The 27,497-nt window shown below is 41.5% G+C and overlaps 1 protein-coding gene across 3 annotated transcripts in view; it reads left to right on the top strand.

Annotated features, from left to right (window-relative positions):
• NCAM1 (neural cell adhesion molecule 1) overlaps positions 1 to 27,497 on the top strand; it is a gene marked incomplete at its 5' end in the record, with an annotated part of 103,996 nt that overhangs the window by 65,584 nt on the left and 10,915 nt on the right. Inside the window, 8 exons of one of the 3 annotated variants that reach the window (XM_080631538.1) lie at positions 213 to 242; positions 4,221 to 4,371; positions 4,954 to 5,138; positions 5,478 to 5,574; positions 6,175 to 6,345; positions 7,551 to 7,682; positions 22,645 to 22,769; positions 24,541 to 24,718. In XM_080631538.1, coding sequence (XP_080487664.1) covers positions 213 to 242; positions 4,221 to 4,371; positions 4,954 to 5,138; positions 5,478 to 5,574; positions 6,175 to 6,345; positions 7,551 to 7,682; positions 22,645 to 22,769; positions 24,541 to 24,718 — 1,069 coding nt within the window. Of the gene's footprint in view, positions 1 to 212; positions 243 to 4,220; positions 4,372 to 4,953; positions 5,139 to 5,477; positions 5,575 to 6,174; positions 6,346 to 7,550; positions 7,683 to 22,644; positions 22,770 to 24,537; positions 24,719 to 27,497 lie in introns of all 3 variants that reach the window. The other 2 variants (XM_080631540.1, XM_080631539.1) reach the window with 2 other exon arrangements.

The following is a 27,497-nucleotide window of genomic DNA, read 5'->3' as shown; positions in this document are numbered from 1 at the left end:
TATAGGTTATTAAATTTGAATGCAAAATTAAATTGAGGTTATAGTGGGAAATGGAAATTGTGATCACCCCACACACATGAGATAAACAAGTTGAAGCCTGCATGTGCACAGAACGCAACGTGGTGCATACAATATGATACCTAAAAGCAACCTTTGATAAACTTTTATTGCTTTTTTTTCCTGTTGTTGTGTTCTATATCTGTTCTCTCCAGGCTTCGTGGACCCGACCCGAGAAACAAGAGGTATAAGATTACCAGATCTTTAGCAAACTTCTTAGTTATTTGATTTTGGTTCTTTTTTTAGGCATTACAGATTAACAAATCTCTAGTGCAGTAACCACGCCAACTAAACCAGCATTAATAATATGAACAGATTAAATATCAATACATAAAAGAAACGGCTTATAGAGTTAGAAGTTGCTTGCCATGTAGTAATGCATTTTTGGATGAGCAAACTAGCTGTGTTGGGAGTGAGTAAAAAAAACCAAGACAACTAAAAATAAAAGCAGATGTGAAATCTGACAAATACTGCTTTCACCGTGTTCTTCTATACTACCAGTATGAATCATATCTCTCTTCTAGAGTTTTAAGAATTAGCAACAGCATGTATTGTGAGGGAGTATTTTTTCCCAAAGACAGCCTCTTCTGCTCCAGCCAACTCATCTGTTTGCTCATGGTATCATGTTCCATTTCAAAATCAATGCAGATGAATCCTTCACAAGTTGTATTTCTTCAGAAAATGCTCCAAATTTCCATACTTCTATTTTTCCTTGATTTGCAGGATCATTAGGGGGAGTGGGAATAGTGTAGTAATGTTTGATGCAGTTATGGTTTGTTGCTGTTTGATTTCACACTCAGTGCTGTATTTTAAAATTACCTTTGCATGTACCTGATTTGTAGCACTCCTGCTTCAAAATGGAGCAGGAAGTTTGTTTCCAAGCAAATAATAGGTGTCAGGTAAAGAACAAAATCAGCTGTCAGAACTGGATGGCTCATATTTGTATGTTTAGGTGAATTTTGTGGAGGCTCTGGGTATCCTGAATTCTTTTCTATTTTTAAGCCATCTTTAAACATAGAGACTGGTGTGGCCTAAACAAAGTGAACCTTAAGCACCTTTGTTTCTATGGGGCTGAGAAGATACTGCCCATTCTTACTTCAAAATTATCTGTTGGAATAGATGAATTGTGAAGTGAAAGCATCAGATATTCACACCGCTTTGCTCTGAAGAATTTGGAATTTGAGTAGTTGCATCTCTTCAGGCCTCATGTGAACTCCTATTACAGTTTTCTCTGCCTCCCCTCACTCCCCCAGTGTTCTCACTGTGCTCTCTGTCTCAAGCTTTTTTATTAATCTGAGCGATAATACTACTAAGCTTGCTATCTCTAAATTTCGTACTGTATCCATGTCTTAAAATACCCAAGTGAGGTTCTGTTGAAGCTTATTGTTGCAGCTTGTGTAGATGTATCTTTAAGATAGCTGGCAAAGGGTCTTTTAGCAGTGTATTGCAGCAGCAGGGAGTTCAGTTCTTGGGAAGCTGAGTGAATACTTGGCATTGAGTGTTTCACTTTTATTAATGCATTAGCTAGTTTAAAGTAAGGAAGCCTCCATGAGTTTCAGCCATAGCAGCGTATATGGATGTTAAGTCTTGCTTTGGAGGCATAACTGCAATGGGCTCCTTCTTCTCTAAACCACTTTGAGCTCTACTTACTATACACAGTCTATCATTAGATTAGAAACTTAACATGAGCCGACAGTGTGCACTCACAGCCCAGAAAGCCAGCTGTATCCTGGATTGCATCAAAAGGAGCATGACCAGCAGGTCGAAGGAGGCGATCCTGCCCCTCCACTCTGCTCTTGTGAGACCTCACTTGAAGTATTGTGTGCAGTTCTGGTGTCCTCAACATAAAAAGGACATGGAACTGTTGGAACAAGTCCAGAGGAGGCCACGAGGATGATCAGGGGATTGGAGCACTTCCCATAAGAAGACAGGCTGAGAAAGTTGGGGCTGTTCAGCCTGGAGAAGAGAAGGCTGCGTGGAGACCTCAGAGCAGCCTTCCAGTATATGAAAAGGGGGCCTGTAAGAATGCTGGGGAGGGACTCTTCATTAAGGACTGTAGTGATAGGACAAAGGGTAATGGGTTAAAAGATTAACAGGGGAAGTTTAGATTGGATATAAGGAAGAAGTTCTTTACTGTTAGGGTGGTGAGGCACTGGAATGGGTTGCCCAAAGAAGCTGTGAATGTTCCATCCCTGGCGATGTTCAAAGTCAGGTTGGACAGAGCCTTGGGTGCCATGGTTTAGTGTGAGGTGTCCCTGCCCATGGCAGGGGGTTGGAACTGGATGATCTTAAGGTCCTTTCCAACCCTAACTATTCTGTGATTCTATGTCTGAGTTCACCATTCTAGTCCTGCATATACTGGAGAATTGTTCAAAGTCATATTACCAGCATACACTAACAAACCTCACATTGTCACCAACAGATGCTAAAAAACTCTGTTACAAGCAAAATTACACCTCGGTTACACCAGAAACTGATGATGCCTTTCTGGTACTTGAGAATTAGTGCAACCTTACAAATATTAAGAGCTGCAGGTGAGTTCTGGTTAGCGCAGTGCAAGCACAGAGCTAGGGGAGACCACTTGTTTTCCTCCAGTTTTATTATTCTTGTTTTCCTCAGGTTCTTACAGCAGTGGTCAAGCTTTCAGGGTATAATGTCCATATCGTTTTGTAATGATGTGTGGAAAGTGGGTGAGGTGAAGATACAGCTGTATGAAATTAAGTCATGGATACTTCTTTGTGAAAAGACTGCAAAATCCAGAAGGTGGAGGGGAGGGGTTGAAATGCATTTCACACTTGTCTCTTTTCTTCCCCTTTGGCACTGAAGTATTGAAGTCTAGGCCAGCTTTATATATCCTGACTATGTGCCACATGGTATTGTCTGAATTTGGAGAAAAACCCCAGCATGTATCTTGAGATAAGTTGTAGTAATTGTCAATATAGAGAACCATCATACCCTTTTCTGTAAAGTAGCAGTTGCTATGGCATGAGTTCTGTTGCCTGTGTCCCTTAGGTTGTCTCTCTGTTACTGTGAAGCATTTCTTTTATCCACAGTCCTCAAAATCAAAGATGCCAGGAGAAGGGATGACAAGTATATCTATGTCTGGTGCACAAATTTCCATCTATCCTATGTCTGTAATAGCCAGGAATTGTTAGCATGTGATGGTGTGAAATACGAATAAACAAAACATGCTTTCTTGGGTAGACATTTTTGTCTTAATTTTCTTCAATTGAGTATTTTTCAAGATCTTTCTTTTTCATTCCTTGAGCCTTTTGCATTAAGAAACACAGCTTCATCTTCAGTCGTTTGCATTACTTGTAAAGTTATCATTTAACCATGACTACCTAGCACTCTTTTGTTTGTGTTAGATGTTGACAAAGTGGGAAAAGGCAAGTGACACTGGGTGTAAATTACCTTTGCTGTAATGATCATGTGCTGGTATTTTGCTGTTTTTATACTAACAGAGTTTATACTAACATTAACTAGTAGAAACTTCATCAGTCTTGGAGGCTGAGACCACTAACTTGGAACAGAAAGAGGCTTCAGGCCCAGAGGATCTGACCAGTTGAGACCAGTAGAGATGGACTTAGTGCTATAGCTCGGTGCATTCAGCTGTTTAATATATGCCAGGGCTTTTATTTGTAATCTCAGTTCTTGTCCTGTATCTTCCAGGAAAATTAATGTTCTTGGAGCATTAATTGCATTAAGTCTGTCAGGCAGCAGCAGCAGGCACAGCCATGAGGATGAGGGTTCCTAATTTATTCGCTTGCGCTTGTGCCACTTTGGCAACTAGATGAGAGAGTTGGTGCTGTAAAGCTTCCAGGCTGAAACACAGGCACAAAGTTTGCACAAGCACCAGGGTGGAGGGACGAGCCCATGGCCTTGTGGAGCACTTGGGCTTTGGTCACATTTTTGTCTCATTTTTTTTCGTTCTCCTGAGTGCTTTGAATCACTGCAGTTGGTCCTGAGCGACAAGGAATCTTCTTGTTGCTTTTTGAAATGCCTCTTTATGCCCATGACTTCACCTGGCCTCAGGTGATCACTTCTGAAGACATGAGCATTAGAGGGCTGGTGAGAGGTAGACTGGCACTTGTTCCCATCCCTTTAGTCTGCAACCACAGGCTCAGTGCTCAGCCTCTAATTCTCTTTTCCTTTCTTGCTAGACCCTGGATGGGCGCATCATAGTACGTAGCCATGCCCGGGTGTCATCCCTGACTCTCAAAGACATTCAGTACACAGATGCCGGAGAATATGTATGTACAGCCAGCAACACCATCGGGCAGGACTCCCAAGCCATGTATCTTGAAGTGCAGTGTAAGAAGTGGAGAATGGAGTGGGGAAGGTGTTCATGTATTTAGAGGGGGAACTGTTTTGATTTCCTGTGATGGGACTGAGGCACTTACAGCTAGGGACGTCTTGTTTGAGTAGTGGGCATGGGAAGCAGCTGGGTCTGAAATAATTTTGTTGGAGACATGTTGATGTGTGCATACATGCAAATGTTTGCTGTAGCTATCTCCAGCTGGGATACTGTTTGCACCTTGGGAAGACTCCGAGCCATGAATCTGCTGCAGTCGCATTTGTTGGGTGCATCATAGTTTTTCCTAAGGGGAACTTCCTGGTATGCACTTCCCTAGATGCATAGCATGCTGTCTGCTCTGCCTCCCGCACTGTATTAGGAGCAGCCTTTGGGACTGAGTAGTATTCCTTCTTACATCCTTCAGCAAGACATTGCTCACCCCACCTCTGATATAAGAAGACAGTTCCCATTTCCTTAGTAGATTCTCTTCCCCACGTTAAACTGGACCCAAGCCAAGGGATCCTTAAAGTGAGGCAGATTGGGCTACTTTAGGAGATTTTGTGGCTTAAATTGCCTTTTCAAATGTGTCTGTCTTTCAGATGCCCCCAAGCTTCAGGGCCCTGTGGCTGTCTATACCTGGGAAGGGAATCAAGTGAACATCACCTGTGAGGTATTTGCTTACCCCAGTGCTGTCATCTCCTGGTTCCGGGATGGACAGCTGCTTCCCAGCTCAAACTACAGCAACATCAAGATCTACAACACTCCATCAGCAAGCTATCTGGAGGTGAGCAAAAGCAAGGAGAGGAGAAGGTGCATGCAGCCAGGAAGGTTCATTACTATCAAACAATCGATGTTTCTGATGTTGAAGGAGTTAAGTCTTTTGTCATAGCTTACTGTGGGTAGACAAGTTGTGTGGTGTTTCAGGCACATAATTGCTAATAAAATTGGGTAATAGAAGACACCACCCCTCCTTGCCTTTGACTTCGTGCCCGCTGCAGTGCTCTGCTCTGTGAACAGCCATCAGAATGTTAGCACATGTACTTCATTGTGGCTTCTCTCTCTTGCAAAGGGCAGAGTGGAAAGTGTTTTCTGATCTGAGCATGAGCCTTCGTTCCTTCCATAGGTGACACCAGACTCTGAAAATGACTTTGGGAACTATAACTGCACTGCTGTGAACCGCATTGGCCAGGAGTCCTCAGAGTTCATTCTTGTGCAGGCAGGTGAGCATCCAAGGCAGGGAGATAAGGAAATGCATATGCATAATGCTGTGATCTTTAATTTCTGAGAGCCATTGCATGTGTGCGTTAAGTGTGCATGTGTGCTTTTCCAAATCAATGAAATATCCGTAATAGTACAGGTTGTGCAAGATGGAAACCTTAGAGCACTGTGTGGCAACCAGAGAGGCCCAGTGTCTCGCTGCAGGATGGATTGGAAGGGCCTCTGGTGTCCTCTCAGGGCTGCCATAAGGACAGATTTAGGAGTGGTCAAGCTATGCATTGGACTGCCATATAGAAGACACTGTAGGGATAGAGTAGCATCCAGGATGCTCTTCCTACACTGCTCTGGCTGTCCTCTTTTGAAGAAGGTACTCTAAGTCTCTAGCCTTTCAGAGGAGGGACAAGATGGTTTCTTTGCTGTCTAATTAGCACTTCTTAACAGTTTTCCCCTCCTGAGGGAGCCCTCAGTCCTACCCATCTCCTCTTCCTTGTGAAGCCATGACAAGAGTATGTTTGATATTCCTAGTTTTCTGTTTTCTTTGCCACTGGAGCTTATTTCCTGTTGTCTTCTGCATCACTGGTTATTTTCTCTTCCTTTCCCAGATACTCCGTCCTCTCCTTCCATTGACAGAGTGGAGCCATATTCCAGTACTGCCCAGGTGGAGTTTGATGAGCCTGAAGCTACCGGAGGGGTGCCCATCCTCAAGTACAAAGCAGAGTGGAGGGCACTGGGCGAGGGAGAATGGCATTCGAGGCTGTATGATGCAAAAGAAGGTAGGATGATAAAATGTTACCTCTCCCACCTGCGTCTCAAAAGGCTTTCTTTCCTTTTGAGAAAAGCTGGAGTGGAGGGTTCCATAGCTTTGGAATTTCAGCTACTAAGTTAAGGCCCCAGATAAGTTCTTAAAACATTTGCTTTGCAGTGACATATTTAATTTCCAGTTGATAGCTAATACCTTTGTGTATGTGACAGCCTTCTCTGTCTACAGAGCATGTGTGGTATCAGTACGTTCATCTTTTCCTTATTCGCACCATTCTGTCTGAATGAGGTGAGGAACCCTGTGCCTGGTATTGAATGAGGTTTCACTTCCTGACTGTGCTGCCTGGGAGTGACTGTGTGCTTCCTAAGCTTTCCAAGCCTTGTCTGTCAGCTCTTTTAGTTACCCTTCAGTTCCCTTTGGAACATAAACCCTCCTATTCCAGAAGCAAGTCTAACTCCAATTACACCCTGTCTCATTTATAGCAATCTGTAAGAATACATACTGCTTAAAATGTATCCTTAAGTCCAGTAAGCCAAAGGAATTTTAATCTGGGAGGACTGTGAAGACCAGAGTTCAGTTTCAGAGCTGAATCTTCCAATCCCGGCTGGGGTGGAAATTCTTCTTCTAGGTCTCTACTGGAGTGATGTGATCATAGCTAGAGTCATGTTTCTTTTTTTCTCATTTCTCCCTTTGTGTCTGTGCAGGAAAAATAGAGCTTATTTCTTTGTTAATATCACGATGACCCCACAGCAGGTTCTTTCCATCTCTTACATTGTGTATGACCTTATAGATTGTTAAAGTGGAGGGATGGGTGTCTCTCCTGCTAAGGGCTTTGCTTTCAGTTGGATGATGCAGCCCAACTGATAAGTAGCTTTAGGAGGTGGTATGTCTGCTAAAGTTAGAGCCTCACATGACAGTGGTCTTGAAGAGCATAATTCAGGGAGCTCCCTGGCACAGGCCAAGGGCTGATGCCCTGTGGTGTCTACCAAACACTCCGCTATATCCCTTCTTGAGAGGCTGTGGCAATACACCTCTCTAATCAGCAGGTTGGCACAGAGGTGGTAGCTGTGACCTTTCTCTTTGATTTCACTGTTTATGTGAGGCTGGGCCTCTTACATTTGGCCAACATGGCTAAGTATACGATAGAAACGTGGCATTTGTTGTTGACCTAAAGCCTGAACCTTTTCTTTGCTTTTCCTCTTCTTGTTTCTGCAAAAGCAAATGTGGAGGGCATGATTACTATCACTGGCCTGAAACCTGAAACAACCTACTCTGTGAGGCTGTCTGCTGTCAATGGCAAGGGCGTGGGTGAGATCAGCCTGCCATCCGACTTCAAGACACAACCAGTTCGTAAGTAAAACTGAGTCCTTCCTCTCCTTCTCTGGTTCTCTTTCCTTGCATCTCTCCAGGGAACTTCTGCCATGCATGAATGACACCTTCTTCTCTTGCAGAACTTACCTTTGTTTTATTGTGATTTTTGGTTGTAGTGAATTTCATTACTAATTAAAAAACTTCTTTAATAGGAGGCAGAGGAACTATTTCATCTGCCCTAGTTTGTGCCATGGGTTACTATTATAAACTTTGTATTGTCAAAGAGAAGGGGCTATGCGATGGGAAGTTGTAATAAGAAAAAGCAGTGAGTTGAAAAGGGTATTGGTCATAGAGAAGGTAGCATCATTGCCACAAGGCAGGTTTTTTTGCAAATCAGAAGTTAAGAGGTTCAGCATAGGACTGGCCATGAACTGTGGAAGGAGGGGAAAAGTATTTCTCTTGTCTGAAAATCTGTCCTTTAAAATTCTATGCAGCATGCAAGGTAATTTCCACAGCCTCTTGTCTGCATCAGTTGGGTAATCAAGATGCTCTGATCTGGCCTTTTGCTCCTGTTTCAACCAGGAGCAAGAGAGGCAAGAATTAAAAACCAGAAATTCAAGACAGGAAGGAGAGAAAGAGGGAGAAACAAGTGTAGTGTGCATAGGGGAGATGTGATAGAAGCAGGCCAGGGAGAGGAGATCTCTTATCTTTGTACACAGCCTCACCCAGGTTGGGAACTGTATTCAACCACCTGCAACCCCTGGGGATCTTTCCCATTCCCCTTGCAGTTAGATCTATACACTATCACACCTATACCTGTGTAGCTATTTCATAGCTCTTCAGAAACCCACTATGCAGGATCTTCTCCTGAATTCAGAGCTAGCAATAGTCCTGGCCCATGTATGTGCATGCTTTGAGTCCATGTGATCTGTGCACGGTCATGATTTTGTATGCCAACTTCTGCCTCACTAGAGTTGCTGAGCAGTATGAGACAGTATACACGTCTTGATGCTTGGAAATCCCAGGCCCTCTGCACTAAGCCAGCCCTCACAATTGATGTCTGGTCTGTTGTGATAACTCCTGTAACCTACCCCATTCCCTAGGATTGGATTTGAGACAGCTGGTGGCATTTGGATTTTCCAGCTCTATGTTCTCTATCGCCTCATCTTTCTACATTTATTTTTTGTTTTTCTATCTCCGTCTTCTCTTTTTGTCTGTGTTCCATCCATGGAAAAAACTGCAGGCATCCCTCACCCACGTAAGTGCCTCTCTGCGTTTCTTTCACTCTCTTTTTATGTTTCTAGAATGTTCCTCTAACATACGTAACATTAGCTTTTAATCTAGTACTTTTTCCTCTCAGAATGTTTAGAAATGAAGTAACTGGTACTGTCTGCTTCCTAACAAGACTGACACTAGAATAGCCGTCCCATTATGGGTAATACTGCTCTATTTAGAAGAGAATTAGGAGTTAACATCTTTTTCTTTATTGTAGAGCATGCAATTCAAATATTTAACTTAGTGATCATCTAATAATAATAGTTAGCATGGTGACTAGAGAATGGAGTAGTGGAAGGCTTCATGTTTATGAATCAATTAAATATTTTCGATTTTTAATGAAATTGAGTTATTCAAGGGAGGAAAAAAGTAAATCAACAGGAGAAAGTTTCAGCTAAATTGCAGATCTGGTTTAGACCAACTGAAAGCCAACAAAAAACTTCAGAATTCTGAATGTCTTCATAATTTTGACAGCAAAACCTTGAAGAAGAAAATCAGGTTTTGCCTCTTCTCACTCATACTTTTTACTGTTCGTGGTCTTTGGACAGTCTTCCAGCACTTTTGTAGATTGTATACTCAAGTAAATAAACCTCATACTAAATAAAAATGCATGTGTTCCCCTTCCCAGTGCAAAGTGAATTAGAGATTTAATGGATATGCTTATTGTCAGCTGGGTTCAGTGAAACATTTTATGCTCCATAGCTTTGTGCCTTTCAAATTGGAGTTAATCAATAGTAGCTAAAAGAAACCTTTTTATCTAAGTGAGCATTGTTCTGTTTATCGTATATGTCCTTGTGGTGAACAGTTGATATTCCCAAGATTACATCATGGGCAAGCTTTATGAAGCTGCTGTCACTTTTCTTTTGAGATTTCTGAAGCTAATTACAAGATCTGAATGATGCTTTACTGTTTTTCCTTAAAGATTTTATTACATTAAGGCTTAGTGGACCTCTTAACAGGATGAATGGATTGGTAGTCAAGATGGGTGAATGAATGGTCAGATGAACAGACAGAATTGCAAATTGCAGTAGTTACAAAGAGTCAACTGGGAGTCATGTTTCCAGAAGACGTGTACAGTCCTTTGCCTTAAATTGTTTGGAGCCTGTTAATTTCAGTAGAAGTACTGTATCCCTTACAATGAAGTTAATCATGGTTAGTATTATAACTCTCAGGCAAATGATTTGGTACGGCCTTCTGAATTAGACATAGTCCATGATACACAAGGGAGATAAGGGCTTTAGGTATTCAGTCCCTGTACAGATCAGTACCACAGGAAAAGGGAAAAGATCCAATTAAGAAGAGAGGAAATAAAAGCTTTGTTTCAGCCACATGGACACATCTGTCTGCCAAGCCTCATGTTCATCACTTGGGGACAGGTACGTGGATTTGAAGAACATTAAATCACACTCGTAGTAGAGTTTTTTTCCTTTTTGTTTTTTTTTGTGGCAACCAGCTATCAGTCAATCTCTAGTCCCTAACTCTGCTCCCTTGTAGGGTAAGTTCTAATTCTTTTTTCTTCACTGTGCCTTGAGCTGTGGTCCTTCTGAGCATTCAGTTCTCTGATTCTTTCTCTGCTCTCTGAGGTTCTCAAAGCCCATCTCAGACCATGAACTGGGTTGCAGTGGTGGAAAGACTGTTGGTACAACAGAAAGCTTTTTTCCATCTGTGCTGGAATTCCAGTCACACAATGTTACTTTCCATGGACAAAGTCAAAAGCAGGAAAAAGTTGGGTGTCCCCATGTATGGTGTGATTTGAAGATCACAGAAATGTTTCAGAAATATTAAAGGAAAGAATAGAAAAACTGTGTTTTGGCACCAGCCAAAACCTGGTGTTTTCACATGAGGTATAATAATGAATTTTCCTTACCTTATTATTTAAAGTGTCTACTTGAATGTGAGAACTGACACTCTTCTTAAATGTTTGTTGGGATATGTCCATACTTTTTTGGTGCTTGGGTTATTTTTTTTGGTGGGGTGCTATGCTTGCACAGATGAGAATTGTGGGGTTGGGAGGGTATCTGTCTCCCTTGACCTGAATTTGTATTTTCGCAACAATTTGCTGGTTTTCTGCACTTCCTATTTTTTATAAACCTGAAGACAAAGAAAGGCTGCACACAGACCTTGTGAATGGCTTCTTCTTGAGCCCCAGCTGTTTCTTGCTGGTTTGCAGGTGGGATCCAAATGTGTGCTAAGCCACAAGAGTGTGTGTGTATGGTGTGTTTGGGTTTGCTATCAAAATACCTTTTTTTTGTACAAAAAACCAAACCAACAAAACACTATAATAATCCCCAAATTCCACTACACCCAAAGCTGGCAGTAGGGTACTTAGCATATGTAACTACTGTTTTGGTGAAGGCCATTGCTATGTTTTGCTGACGTACGGTGCTGGCCAGCATCTCTGCTGGCCGTAAATGGCGTTGGTTTGAACTCCTGGGAATGCTGGTGAACAGTGGTGTGTGTTCAGTGATTCTGTGTGATCAGAAAGTTGGTCTACAGCAAGAACTCGCAGAGGAGCCAAAACACAGGTCTGGCGAAGTGCGTTTACTTTGTTTGAGTTCTATGGCCAGAGAGGCTTGATCTGACAAAATCTTACCAATTTGTGTTTTAATTTTCTGTCTTTTGGCAGTAATTAATAGGAATCCACTCCCTTCCTCACCTTCCTTTCTCTTTCTTTAGCAAGTACCGCTGCACCCACTTCCCGTTTAGCAGACAGTGAGTATGGTAGAAGAAGTTGTTCCTTGTTCCACTTTGCTCTGCATGCATCTCCTCACTGAGTGTGGTGCAGTTTGCCTAACATCCTTGGGTGTTTTCCTTCTTTTCTGTATCTTTTTTTTCCCTTTCCCCTGAGTGAAAACTGAATCTTCAGGTACAGGAACTACAGATAAGTGTAAGTTTGATTTTCAGGACAGAGAAAAGCCACAGACTTTTTCTGGAGCTGTGGAAGAAAATGCATTTCTTTATATCCTTCTTCATCATTTTTTAAATCTGCATAATTGTATTTAGACTGCAAGCTGCATGAGGGTGTATCCTGTTCTACCTTCACACCAGCCACACATGGGAGGAAAAGGAACTCATAGAAACATAGAACTTCTCAAGTTGGAAGGGACCCATGAAGACCATGAAGTCTCACAGAACTACCTAAAACTAAGCCATATGACTAAGAGCGTTGTCCATCTCAGTATGTCTTTTACCCCTCTCTGGAGCTGTAGTTCTCTGCTCAGTCATCAAGATGTGACAGTGACAATTCTTTTCCTTTTGAAGATGTTACCTAGAATAGTAGAGAAATCCCTTGTGTTTCTCATGCTGCATTGTTCCCATGCCTTTTGCAAGTAGAGACATTCATCTTTGTCCTTCTCTTCTGGTAATCCTTGTATTCAGTGCTTGTAAAGACCGCCTTAGCTCTTGAGAGTGGAGTGCTTAGTAGGATTCCCAAGGGGCTTTCAGTCTTTCAGCTTCTCTCAAAACTGCCTTATTTCTTAAGGGTGCTCACACCTTATTGGATGGTTAGATCTTTTTTTCTGCCTCCATGTGTGTACCCTGGCCCTAGTGCTTGGAAGTAAGAAAGAAAGGTGTATCAGGAGCATTAGTCCTTGCTCCTATTTGGGCCAAAAGTAGGCAAAAATGCTGTAGCTGCCTGAAATAGGATTCAGAGATTCAAAACTCTCCTGAACGAAAAAGCATCAGTAGGGACCCTTGGAGCCAAAGCTTGCTGGAGGAGCCATGCAGTGCAGGCTGGCTTCCCTGTCAGCTGGAGGGATGTGCATCTGGCAGCACCATTCTCCCTGTGGAGAGGGGTAGGAAAACAGCAGCAGCAGAGCACAATTTTTTGCAGCCTCTTCAGGTAATACACACCTGCCATAAGGATTCAATATCATTCTCACTGTTCCTCATTAGAACTCCTCTCTTTCTATCACCCCTGCCTCTTACAACTTATTTACATGGTATGCTTCATTTTTATATGTCCTGTCTGTCCTTCATGTTTCCATAGCAACTCAGCTTCTTGCTGAAAATGGAAGCTCAGAGCCACCAAGTGAGTAGATGGGAACTGCTCTCCTTTGGTCCGGAGTGCTATTTGTTATGCTGTAGTCCCTGTATCAGGGGAATTAGAGCACTATACCACGTTATTTTGATGTCTGTTAACTAACAATCTGGCATTAATAGGTTGTATGAGCATGTAGCTGTTAAGAACCCAGCATGGTACTATTTTTCCTTTTCCTGTTATCTTACCAAGCATGCAGTAACGATGGAAATACAAGTTTTAGAAGAAACATGGAAGGGAGGGAAGGGGGGGGGAGGGATGATATTTAAATTATCATTTCCAAAAGGAATGTTTTCCTTTCATATTTTCTGTTAGTGATTTTAGTGTTATAGATGCCTTTGCAAAAGGAACATTGCCACCTTGCCTTGCTCTGTTTTCTGTGAATTTAGGAGCTAAAGTTGATATTACAGCCATGGATGTTGGATGTTGACAGAAGATGCAGATGAGGAGGTAGAATATCTTGCAGATGAGGAGATAGAATATCTTATAGGAGAGCGGACTGTGGGGAGAGGGAGCATTGCCCCATCTTACCACTGATGCCCTGCCTGCATTAAAAGGTTTAAGACTACACAAGAAGCCTATATCTGAAATGGGAATTGGATTCAGAATCCCCCATTTCTTGCTCAGAACATTGTTGGTAAGGTAGCCATTTCTAGTGAGACTCAGGTAAGCAGATGATTCCATGCTGGATCTGAGTAGTCTAAGTTAAAAATAGCTAAAACTTGCAGATTACTTGATTTGTACATAAAAGAACTATTCTGAAATGTCTGGTTTAGTCTATTTGTTAAGAGTCCGGTGACACACCTTCCTGATACTGAGTGGATGTATCAAATGTGTGATTTAGTCTCTACATGTAGGAGATTTATAGTCAGTCACTTGCCAGTATGAAAGCCAAGTGAATATTTGCAACAGTCTTAGAAGATGAAGAAAAACACTTAAGGAAAAGATATGTTTACATGGTGCATATGTGTTTTGAACAACTAATCATTTCTACAAAGCCAAATGCTTTTGATTTGCAATAATAAAATGAATGTGTTTCTGTGAATATGGTCTTAAAGATGAAGACCCGTGTGTTTACCTGTAGAAGGTTAGAAATGGTTCATCACTACTAAATGGAAAACACTAAAAGCACGATGCATGTGATTATCTGGGGGAGAGGATAGCATGGCTAGTCTAGAACTGTCAAAGGAATTAAAAATACTGCATTTATGACTGGCACATTCCATGGTCTTAAATATTGCATGAAATGTCCTTTTATCTGCCAGTGACCACAGCGAACACTTAGATTCTTGCAGTATTTTTCATGTATACGACATGCCAAACCATAATTTGTGTTGCATCTGAAGTGTTAATGATTCTGTATTGCTGAAGAGAAGTTTTAATTTGAATCAGACTTGGAGGATGGGGTGGAGAGGGCAAAGGGCAGGGGAAAAGTGGCAACCCAGCACATCTACTAATTAATCGGTTATTTCTTAGGAGGCAGGGACTCCGTTATAACTGCTCATATGTGGGGTTAGGAGATACCTTCACTTGTAAGGGAAAATGTTGTGTTAAATGTTTTGTTCCTTAAAAAAGAAGTCTTTTTTTTCTCTGGGTCTTTTTACCCAAAAAAGATACTAAGAGCCCATTCAGGGTGAGTATTTTCCATGCTCTTTTGTTGTTTGGGTAGGTGGGGGAGTCGTGTGTTTGTTGAGCAGGGGTACACTGGGGTTTTTAAGGGTGAAAGTTTCCATTTTCACCTACTCTGAAATTCCAGCTCTTAACACTGAGCAGAAGCAGATCTGACCTTTCACTGCCACATTGTTATTTGTGTACATAGTCAATTTATGCAACTAGCAGACACGTTTGTTTTATATGCTAAGTTGTTCTGCAGCATATGAATATACTGTATCCAACAGCCTAAAAGGGCATTGGCACAAGGCAGATGCTCTTGGAATTTTGGATCGTTTGCTGCTGAATGATCTTGTGTCTTACCCTAACCTAACCTCAGTGGTTAAATGGATGAAACCAGGAGCACTTAGAAATTGAGAGCTTCTGCGTAGCCTCTTGAAGTCAGGAAAATGAATAATGAAACTAATTGAAACCTAATGAAGCTGAAGAGAGTTTCTGCACTGACTTGAGTGAGTTTTTGACTTTATGTGATCAGTAACATATGGGAGATGTCTATAGCCGTGTAAGGGGTCTGGGAGCATACATCTCCTTTGACTTAATCCTCTTAGGTTGCTTGGGTAAATAGTTCTGTATCAGCAGCAGTAATAAAGTTTTTCTTTCAGCTCTCTCCACTGTGGAATCTGTTTTAACCAGCAGTGTTTGAGGTCACTTGAAAAAGTTGGGTTTTTTTTTCAGTTGAAGTACTAATTTGGGTCTTTCTTCTACCTGTCTCCTGGTTTTCAAGAATCTGTAGGAACTTCTGTCATATTTACTAGATAGTGGTCAAGAGATTCAAAAGTTGCAGGATGAGGGAGGTGGAGGACACTGAGCAAGAGACATGCGGGTGGAAAGCCAAGTGGTTTTGGGTTTTTTTCCATACAATCTTTGCTGTGCAGTGCATCAGTCAATTCAAAATAGGTTGCAGTCTTGGGAAAAAGTTCACATGGGCATCCCAAGGAGCTGGTGCTTCTTTTTGCTTTGTTATAATAAGGTAGAAGTGTGTGTGTACAAAGCCTATTTACATACAAAGCAAAGGTTTCATAGCAGCTGTTCATTAATTCATTTGTCTTTCAAACTCCTTTTTTCTTTCCCTTTCACTCATTCCAGATGTACCAGAAAGTACAGATGTGTATATTCTCTGCCACTGCCTGTGTCCAACCAGAATCCAAGAGCTGCTACTGCAGTGCCTCAAGGCAAACGGTGCTGAGGTTCCTGTCTCCAAAGAAATTTAATGTTCAGAGACAATTCTCATTTAAGATCTAGTTAGCTATGGAGTTAGGTAGAAGCATTTTCACAGAACAGACAAAATTGAATCTGTCCTATTCATGCACTTTAAAAATACGATCTGCAAACATGAAGGCCTCTGTGCAAGTACTGCCTCACAGGCAGTTCTTCTTGCAAGCTCCAAGACAATCTGTGTTCTGACTGCCTGCCTTCTACCCATTACAACAGGATAAATTTCAGGGTTTTAAGCTTAAGACGGTATTTCCAAATGTCTTCTGTGTCTTAGAAGCCTCATGCAAATTCTTTCAGATATATTTGTATTGCTAGTTTTGCCCTTGATCTTTTACCTAAAGCTTTCTCTCAGGAGGAAGCGATCTGAAAGGCAACTTCCCTTACCTGTTATTACATTTCCTGTTATATTAAGCTTATTGGGGTTTTAGAAATATATTTCCTCACTGAATGCCTTTCCAGGCAATCTCACAGTAACTCTAAAACTTCCTTCCTTCATGATGCACCTGCCTAGAGTTCCATGAGTCTCTGTTTATAACTAGAGACAATGGATTCAAAGCTTAGATGTAACAAATCAATTTTGCTTTTTGTACTATGAGTTCTTTGCCCAGTAATGGTATGCTTAATCTTGTCAGATACAAGCACCCACAAGATTAAGGGTTTAATTCTCTTTACATAAAATGAACTGGGAAGTACCAAAGCACTTTGAACTAGCCTCATTAAGATGAGAAAGAGGAACAGTCATAAAAAATGCAAGTTATGAAGTAGATGGTAATTGAGGAAGGGAAACAGAGCATGGAGTTAGCAATGTCCTCAAGTCTGACAACTGATTTTATTTTATTTCTTCTTCATTCCTGTGTCGTACAGTCTGTGCACTTTCATTTCTTTCAGTAGTGGCTGTCATCTTTGTGCCATCCTTGTAATTAATTTCCAGTACAGAGCACTTCATTCCTCTCCTCACTGACAGAAAAGCCCCTTGCACATTGTACACGTACTCATGCTATTCCTTGAATCTTTAGGCTGAATGTGTTGGATAGAGCGTGCGTACTCTTGAATGATAACTCAGTCTGACCAAATTCTGGTTGCAGCTCTTTGATTGAAAGCTCTGATTTTAGAAATGTATACACATACTAGGTTTTTCTCTTTTTGAGTTGTTGTTGATGTCAATAATTAGGAAGACATTTGTTTCTGCACAGAGGAGAATACATCACTATGAAATGCCAAGGTTTGTCTTCGCTGAACCATGTGGGCTCTGGGTTTGACCGTTTCCCCTCTGCTGTCAGGACAGTGTCTGAATAACAATGTATTCCCTTTTTCTTTCCAACAGTGGATTCCTTCAGCTCTCCGAGTTGTGGCACGCGCTCTACAACCGTTTTTGTTCCTCCTTTGACTTGGTATTAATAAGCAGTGATGCAGCTGTGCCTAACACTTGCAAGGTCATAACTCAGTGCTTTCTGTGATTTAATACCCTTATATTGCAGGCGGTGTTAGTGTCCCCGCCGTGTTTCTGGTATTTACGCGCTGCTTTGATTTTGTTCCTGTTTGATTTAAAATTCTGTTGTGGATTTTTCCCTTGCCCATTGTTTACATCAGTTTTTTAATTTTTTTGTATTTTCCATGTGACCTCCTCCACTTTCCTTTCCACAACCAATCATGTGCGTGCGTATCATGTGCCTTTGTCATGTGGCTTGCATGGTGCTGATGATGTCGTCCACGCTGGTGAACAGAAGGTAAAATACTTTGTTCTGATTGGTTGCATAGATTTGGGGTGAGGATTCCCCTCTGGTCAGTGACCGGGGATCTCCAAATTCCACCACTCCAGAATCCTCCTACAAGCCTTTTGGTGAAGTCGGTCACCACTGTCTGCATGTGAAGCACTCAACTTCAGTCTTCCACACTGAGCTTGGAAAAACTCAGGGGAAAAAAAGAATCAGTAAACCCAAAACCTAGGCAAAAATCACACGGCTCAGTCATTTGCTTCTTTCACTATCAGAATCCAATAGTTGGCGTCCGAGTAATGCTCTAAAACTCTCTGGCATTAACACCAGCGGCACAAATCCATTTGCCTTTCAGGACACCAGTGTGCCAAAGGCTGTGGGTAAGATGTTCATATAATGTGAACTCCATATCTCCTGTTGCTTTAGCAACATTTTGACCCTATAGAGTATGTTTAGATTTACAAGCACAAAAGCACACTATAGTAGCCTACCAAAAGGATCCAAAATGCCTTATCTCTGGAATTTGGTTATTGGTAAGCGTGTCACATTAAGTTTTAAGAAATAATTTTTTTATGAGTAAATCTTAAACATAGGTAGAGTGGGAACTATATTTTTATAAAGTAGTGTATATAGACACACAGAGCATGTGATGAGAGTTAAACTTTGCACAATTTGCATCAGAAATACTATTGCACTTTCTTGCCATTCCTCCCACACGGCATCCCAGAGCCCAGCAGAGGATTTAGTCTGAACTCATTTACCAGCAGCAAGTAGAGTAGCTGGTGAACTCCATGAAATCAAGAAGCAAATGATTGACCCTTGCAGGAGATGAAATCAGTCTCCAAGTGTATGGTAATGACAATAATATCTGCAACGTTGTGATTTTTTACAACTTCACTTAATGCTCTCCGCATAATCTAGAGGAGGAAGGGAGGGGAAACTCCCACTTTTCTGCTTCCCCAACTAAAATAATTTTGAAAACTAGGAAGCAATTGGCTTTTTTCTATCTATGAATTCTGAAATCACCTAATTGTTTTGGACCACCACCAGGAAAGAATTTAGGCTGGCTTTTGCCAGGAAAACAAAACTAACACCAGTAACTTTCCCACATGACTGCATGCATGGAAGCAGCCTCTCTTCCCCTGGTCTTTTCCCTCTCTAGTCAAAATCCAGGAGGATTGAAGACTTGGTTGTCTCATTTTTGCATGATCTGTTTTGTTCCTTATTTTTGATTGTTTCCTTCTCTTGTGTGCATTCTGTAGACTCCCTCACTATTCTTTTTCACCCATGTAAATTTACCACTCATGGAGACTTTGATACTTTTCAGTTTCAAATTGTGACACTGTAGGTCACAGTCTAGTCCTATTGCAGAAATCAGCTACTTCCCTGTTCATGTGTTGCAGAAATTACCATAGATTGCAGTTGTATTCTCTTAAGCACAGCAAGGATGCAGGATCTTTCTTCATTGTCAGCTGGGCAAGGATTTAAAATTATAGTCTGAAGTGCTGCAATTACTAGCTCACTAGTAACCAATGTGAGCTGCTTTTCAAAGATGGGCAGAAATAACCCATTTGATGGGAACAAGAAGAGATGTGCTAAAAAGTCTCTGTCTCATCTGCACTGCTGTCACTTCTGGGGTCCAGCATGCGTTCCTGTGAACTTGTAAACTTTACATCTTTGAGCAAAATACATCCCATTTCTCAAGGGGAGTAAAGCAGAGGGGTGAAAATTTGTTACTTGCCTTCTGCCCTTCAGGAGTCTCTACTTGCAGTAGTTGATTTTCTTGCTGCTGGGCCGAATAAGATGCTATTTGGCTCAGACGTAATAACTCAGCTTTGTCACACCGCAGAGTGAAAGCGTGAGATCCTGCATCCTCTCTGCCACAAAGAGAATTCTAAGCAGACAAGTGTTTGTAAATGATTATACAGAGGAAGTCTGGCATGCTTCTAGCTGTCTGCTCTGAATAAGCTAAATAGCAGCATCACAAGGGGGATTGTTTAAGGATCCCACGTTTTATGGGTGGAATGGGCAGATTTCTGCAATACATCCAGTCAGCTCAGTGTAAATGAGAGACCCAAGGCATGTAGCACACCTTTGTAATGCACTTTGCTTTTCAGCCCCCATTCTGTGGGGAGGATGCATGTTCTGTCAGCATGAGTTTCTTCTCTAACCTTCTGATGACAAACTTTTCTCTTCAGCTACTGTCATTTTGACTCATAGGGATGCTGATTCTGCTGGACTAAACTTATCCCACTAAACTTCTTCTTCCTTTGTTTGAAATTACACACTAACCCATTTTTAATTTTACAGCCCTGTATCTGGATTACATCTGCCTGCTTAAGATAAATGGAATGCCATGTATTTTTGAAGATAAAACTAAAGCATTCTTCACCAGGGCTTGCACTGACATGCCTGTTGGGTTTCAGCCATTAAGAGTGGTCCATATTCTCCTATTTGAAGAGGATGTTTCTCAGAGCAGAAGTGTGATTAAACTATTGGGGAAGGAAGGAACTGGGAGCTAGAAACTAGACAATTTGAAGTGAAGAAAATTTTCAGCAGAGAGGGTAATTAATCATTGGAATGGCTGTGTATAAGGTGCAGCAGCATCTCTGACATTTAAAGTCTATCAAGAATGATCATCTTTCCAAAGGGTGTTCATTCAAGTCTTAGTTCTTGGTGCTTAATCACTGGGGAAAATTTCTGGTCTGTGTTAGATCAGAGGTCAGATTCTCTATGTACCGTGTTCACTTATCACTTCAAGATCTCTTATTACTGATTATCTCTCAAATGAGGATGGGAAAGAGTACCAAAGAGATGTTGATCTTGTACTGTCTAGTTCTATTTTCATTTAAGTATTGATTAATAGTTGTAACACAGTTATTGCAGTAATAGTTCTTTCAACTCAGATCAAGCTGATAGTCAAAACAAGGAACCTTTGTGGTGATATTTTCTTTTAGGATTAAGGAAATAAAAGAATATAATTGCTTAGTTAATCTGGTATTTTCAAATACGCAGCTTCAGTTGGTTGGTAGTAAAGATAAAAATCCACACTTTTGTCTAAAGAGTAGCTGGCAAATGTGTTTTCAATGTACAGTCACTGAGAAACCTTTCATAAGCTGGAATAGAGTTCTTGAGTGTACAGCTTGTGTCGTGGGAGTCTTGTTACGGTGATACAGGGAGAGGCAAGGATTTGGAAAACAAAACTAACATGATAAAAAGGAGCATTCCCCCTTTATATTTTTAAGAGTATTACTATGTTGTGAAACGCAAACATTAAGTATCTTGCATCAAAAAGCTCTGTGTATCCATGCATTGTAATTACGTTCTTGAACAACCGGTATATTAGAGCGTGTGTTCGTTCACAAGAAAAACGAATTAATCTTATATTACTCTTTCAGTCTGGGTCTTGCAGGTTTCTCATTGATGTTTCATAAAACAAAAAAAAAAAAGTGCTTGAATCCCTTCTTTGGAGGGGGTGGGAGAAGGGCTTCAAATTACTTCTAAAGATCAACTTTGAAAGATACTGGAAGATTAACCTTTCTCTTGCCAGTCAGAAATGCATGGGCTCTCCATTAGTAGCTGAATACAAATCCAGACAGAATAGATTTATTAGAATTCAGAATCTTCTTTGGAAGAAGCTCCTGTAAATTGCCATGACTGCTGTCATCTTTCAGAGTTGATCTTAATACAACTACAGGCTTATTGTTTCCTTTCTCTTTTAGTATAATGCAAATAAATATGTAATAATGCCTCCTGCATAGTAAGCACACTGGCTGTCAGAGCACTTTCGAAACAGTTGATCCCTGGGGTCATAAGAAAGCGGAAGGAGAAAGCATGTCTCTTGAGCAATTTGCTGCAGTATTTCTGGGGGAGAGGTGGGGGTGTACATATGTAATCGGACAATCTGTGGATTTGGCTTTTGTTAAATGAGGTGTTACAGTAAAGGTGCAAGAAGAAAGTGCCAGAGTTGGGATTGGGGAACTATCCTCTATGGACTGTGTGTGCAGGTTATGAAAGAACTGGCTAGAAAAAGCAGTTGTAGAGACATGGGTGTGAAAGGCTGTGGCTGTAAACATGTGTGCCCTGCAGACATTCCAGTCTCCTGCTGATGTCGAGGTGCAAGTTGGGAAATGTTAGCTTTTTCTTTTAAAAATGGTGGTTACAGAAGAGTGAAGATGTCTGGTTCTCTCCAGCCTGTATTTATTGCATTTAGTTACACCAGTGCAAGCTGAGTGAGATGGCTTGATGCAGTACCCCTTTTTCCACATTCAAGTGAGCACACCAGAAAGTCTCTGGTCCAGCAACTGTAAAACCTAAATAACATTCAAAGTGATCCTGCCCCTCTGCTCTGCTCTTGTGAGACCCCACTGTATGAAGTTCTGGTGTCCTCAACATAAGAAGGACATGCAGCTACTGGAGCAAGTCCAGAGGAGGTCACAAGGATGATCGGGGGCTGGAGCATTTTCCGTATGAAGATAGGCTGAGAAAATAGAGGCTGTTCATCCTGGAGAAGAGAAGGCTGCGTGGAGACCTCATAGCAGCCTTCCAGTATCTGAAGAGGGCTACAAGGATGCTGGAGAGGGACTCTTCATCAGTAACTGTAGTGATGGGACAAGGGGTGATGGGTTCAAACTGAAACAGAGGAAGTTCAAGTTAGATATAAGGAAGAAGTTCTTTGCTGTGAGGGTGGTGAGGTCCTTGTCTGTTTGCCACATACCTCATCTTGATGTTTTCCACATGTTTCACATCAGTGTTTTGCAACAAAAATGGTGAGGAGCTGATCATTGCTCTCTGATATTCTTGGGGTAGGGTGGGGTCTTTTTCACTTTGACTCTGTTTCAGCACACACAAAAATGGTAATTTGTATTGTGAAAACAAAATACCAAATGCAAGAAATACTTGAGTCTTGCAAATATTTGTACCATAAGCCCAGAGTGTCCTCTGTGTCTGGGTCAGAATGAGGCTGATACCCTGCAGCTGAGTATAACAAAGTATTATTCTGGTTTTCATGAGTAATTTTTCCCTAATGTTTGGTTGCTTTGGTTTTTTTTTTTAACAAATAAACATAAATCCACCATTGTTTCAGGGGAACCCAGTGCACCCAAACTGGAAGGTCAGATGGGAGAAGATGGAAACTCCATTAAAGTGAATGTTATCAAGCAGGATGATGGTGGCTCCCCAATTAGACATTATCTGATCAAATACAAAGCTGTAAGTATGACTGAAGCTCAAGTCTGATTTGTATTCAGCCTGTTCAGTACTCAGGTTTCACTACGTAGGCAGACAGCCCTGAAGCTAAGATCTTGTAGGTGGGCCAGTACAGGAACACATGCTAAGCAGGCATGGTGGAAGAGTATAGGATATGAGACATGACATGCACCGAAGCAACATACAACATCTTTGTGTCATTTTCTTTCCTTTCACTTTGACTATGAAAGGTTATTTCTCTATGCTGCCTTCTTTAGAAGTGTGAGCATATGGTAATTACGTGCACTTAGTATTACTTCATTTCATGCATTTCTGAGACGGGATTGCCAGCAACAATTTAAATAGCTGGGGACCAGAGTTTCATAGTGTAGAGCATTGCCCACCTTCAGACGTGTATCTGATCATAACTTTCAGTCATTGAAACTGCCATATTTGATAGAGTAATGGCTGCTTCAGTAGCAAATTCTTCTCTAGATTACTGAATAAGACATTCAATGTAGTCAATATAGACACAGATAAATTGATAGATGCTATTGGAAGCAGTTCCTTTAGGCCTAACTTAATCAGCTCTTATTTATGTCATGAGCAGCTGCTGTTGTAAGCTGAACATGTCCTTGTTTTGGGTGAGGTGCTATTTGATGGGGCGTTTTTTTCCTACAAAAGAATATTCAGTCAGAGAGATTGCTTAGCACATCCTTGAGGAGTTCGGCCTTGAGAGAGGGTCACTGAAAATAAGAAGTTCTTCAGGGCAGCAGAAAGAGCTGCCAGAAGTCATTGAAGCTTTTTTCTATTCTCTGCACGCTTTCTCATTCTTAGTACACCTGGGGGAAGCTCAGCTTTTCCATTGTGTTTGAGCTGCATTATGGGAGCTTTCTGGCTAATAAGAAAAAAAAAGACACTTTACTAGTGACTGAGTCTGTCAGATGTGGAACTGACCTAATTGTGTATTGGCTATCTTCTCTTTATATCCTGTGAACAATCCTTCAAGCAAAGTCACAGAGCAAACTTTGTACTGCAATATAGAAATCTTGAGTATTTGTTGCCACCGTCATTTTGGGTATCTTAATTACTTGGAGCTTCTTAGACTGGGGAGAGTCTTTGGAAAGTCAAAAGGACAATCTGGTGTCACAGAACTGTAAATTCCTGCAGAGACAGAAAAGTCTGTTAGCACACTCCAGTCACAGCAAACTGCCTGAGCCTGTCTCAAGGTACCTTGGTAGTACCTCATCTGAGTGAAATGAATATCTGGATTCCCTGAAACCAGAGTAGGAATTATCAGCGTTACTAGTTGTACACACCTTTAAAAATCTCTTAAATGGTGCTGAATAGAATGGTAGTGGTAAGCTAGGCCAGACCTGTGTTAAGAGCTAAAACTCGCAGATGGTTTGAATTTGACATACTAAGACATGAAAGAACATTCTTAAAGTGATTTGCAGGGCAAAGACATACAGAAAGTGCAGCTTTTCCTCTCTGAAATGAAAGTAGTCTAGTGAGATGGCAAAGATGAGAGAAAGAACCAAGGGATTTTCTTCAGGTGTGATAACACTGCAGAAAACAGGATTCTGAGCAGTAAAGGGGCTGCTTCAGTATCTCCTTTCCACTTAGAGCTAACAGCACATGACATTGAATTGGCTGAGGGAGGAGTGTGTGCTTGGGTAGAAACCTTCCTGCTTTTCCATTTGTTAGTTACCTGTTACAATGTTCTCAAAGCTGGCTACTAACATTGTGCTGTGTGTTTTGCATCCCTGCCTGTCATCCCGGTGCTCTGCAGAAGCATTCCTCAGAATGGAAACCAGAGATCAGACTCCCATCTGGCAGTGACCACGTCATGCTCAAGTCCCTGGACTGGAATGCGGAGTATGAGGTTTATGTGATAGCTGAAAACCAGCAAGGGAAGTCCAAACCAGCTCACTATGCTTTCCGAACTTCTGCTCAGCCTACTGTCATCCCAGGTACAGCAGTCATAAGCTTTACCATTGTATTCTGCTTCCAATTAATGCAACAGTGCTGCATCCTTTAATGTGGCTGAGTAACCCTGACAACTTGCTTGCTTAAAGCCATTATCACGATTGGTTACCCATCCAAAGCTTAGTTTTTGCCATGTACATACCTGTACTGTAGTTCATGTTACAGTATGTACAGCATTAGCAGTGCACTGTTAGGAATGCTACATGACAAATCCTTGTCTGTTTACAGGGAATGTTGGCTTCTTGTATCAAGGTAACAGGATTGCCAGATGAAAAAAGCAGTGGATAGAAAACACTTTCTGAAACCAGAAAGTGGGATTTCCATTTCAAACTAAAGCAAAAGAGACCATTCAGATCTGTGGAGCAATGCTTTTCACAATGCAGATTTTGCTTTCAGATCTGCTTTGGGCTTGCTGACTGCTCACTTGTCCATCCAGCTCAGCCTTTGGAGAAATAAAGGCATATGGAGTTTGCTAGTGGTTGGATCTTTCTCTGTAGATTTTTTAATGAAATGGAATGGAGATTAAATTATAGTAATTTTGAAACAGCACTGTTTTAATGTTGAGTAGGGCATTGTGAAAAACTATCTAAATAGCATTAGAATGCCACTGGAAACTTGTGCTTCAGACAGAACGTACTTATTAGCATGCTTAAAAGGTGAGGTAGAAGCACAAATGCTATGCAGAACAAGCAGACGCTATTGGCTGAGGTGCTAGGAATTCAGCAGTTTGCTGGAAGTTGTTGTAAGGACAGATGGTATTTCTTTGCTACACAGGTAGTAGCAGTGCACATTTGAAAAATTAAAAGAGGGGTGGAGGGAGAAACCAAACAAATAAAACCTAAAGGATGAAATTGCTGGACTACCTGTAAATTAAAGTTCTGACTGGTTAAAGGCAGATGGATGAACTATCAAGCTGATGAGTCAGTCAAAATACGTCCTCATTGCACAGCCAGACTTAAGCATATTCATGCCAATATTGGTGCTGACAGTCCATATTGAAAGGAGTTCTCTGAAAACTGATTTGTTTTCATTTTATCTTCTAGTTTGTTAACTCAGCCTCATGTTTTTCTTCAGCACAAGTAGAGTTCTCTTCAGTCCTTCCCTTGCACTGAGAATTCAATCCTTGGTCTGCCCCCACTGCACTCACTCCCTTCCTGTCTGAAGGAAACAGCTGAGACCTTGTGCAGTTGGCATGCTGAAACTCCACTTGATTAAGCCAGATAACGTTGTTAGCATACAAATGAGTGACCTAGTTGGTTGAGGCTTGAAAAATGTGTATGGTAGGGAGGATGAGGATAGGGAGGAGGAGGGTAATAGGGCAAAAAAGATTGGAATGTGTGTTTGACCAGGGCTGTAGTTTCGGGTGGAAGGACCCTCTGTAACTCATTAAGCAACTTACTTTCTGATTCTCATTTTCAACAGCTCTAATACTTACTACCCTCATATTTGAAGGACAACTGTGACTGATGTGGCAGGAGAAAGTGAGGGTAATTTGGCAAAGAGTGCCTTAAGGTCAGTTCAGAGCTGAACAATCAAATGCAGTAGGCTGGAAACAGCAGAAAGTGATTCCTTTGCACTGTGATGTATCTCCCCAAGGCAAGTTACAAGTACTGATCAGTCTTTTTGTTCCTTCACAGTCCCTTGTTGCCTTCCTGTGCTGATATTCTTTTAGCCTGTTACATGCCCAGTGGGACAACAAAGCTACCTGAGAAAGCTGGGATGCCTTGCATAGCTGTACTTGAGAATGCTGTTGCCTTTGGAACAGACTGTGCTCATTCTGTAGCCCATGCAAGTGGGAGGAGCAATGAGACCAGATGCCACTGAGCCCTAAATGCATAAGTAACATGGGTAGGAACCCTCTAAAAAATGGGCTCAGGGTAGAAGCCCAGTTTAAGTGTAACTTCCTTGGCCTCTCTGAAATGATTCCTCACTTAGTCTGGTGTAAATAGGAGGAATCAGGGTTTGAGGCTGCCACTCAGATGTTGGAAGCATTTTGAAAAGCAATTGTTCCTGCAAATATGCTGCAGGATTGACCCGACAGATGCAGTTGGTTCTCAGAAGGAATGTGCATTCAGGGGCATGTAGACCACTGTGCAGTGCAGTGATTACTGGTATGCTGGATTTGTGACTCTCTGCTTCTCTAGGTTTTGGGTGTTTTTTTTTTCATTTTGTAGAGGACTTTGGTTTCTATTAGGCTTGCCAAGGTGTTTCCAGACCCTTTGGTTCTCTGAGCTGATCCCAGGCTAATAATATTGGGGAAAATATTTCCAGAGGGCAGGCTAGATTTTTCTGACATGCAGTCCAAGTCTGCCAAACTGCAGTAGGGAAGCAAGTTGGTGTATTACTTTCCTTTAGCATCCTCTTGTCATTTTCATGGTGTTTAGCTTTTACATTTTGATTTCAAACTGAGCTATACAGAAGTCAGAGCCAGTGCCTCTAACATGGCATTGCTCTGCTTGACAGTAATAGTTAGGAATTTCCTGCAGACAACAGGTATATTTATTATGTAGTCCTTTGTTACTGTTATCTGTGCAGTGTCCTTAAAGTGGTTGGAAGGATAAGGGTATTATTTTCAGTGATAATAATAGTTGCATTAGAGTAGTTTGCAAGCATCTGGAAGGCTAATGTTAAAAGTCAGTCCTGTGTTCTTCAGACCTTCTTGCTTCTTCAGGGTTTTAGTCACCTGGATCTGTCATCCAAGGCAAGTCCTTGGTACAGCAGGGTTTGGGGAAGGACTTTGACAGGCAAGCAGATTGTCTGCTA

The sequence above is a fragment of the Psittacula echo genome (genome assembly GCF_963264785.1).
Source record: "Psittacula echo genome assembly, chromosome: 18".
NCBI classification, from domain to species: Eukaryota; Metazoa; Chordata; class Aves; order Psittaciformes; family Psittacidae; genus Psittacula; species Psittacula echo.
This window is presented reverse-complemented; position numbering and strand designations above follow the sequence as displayed.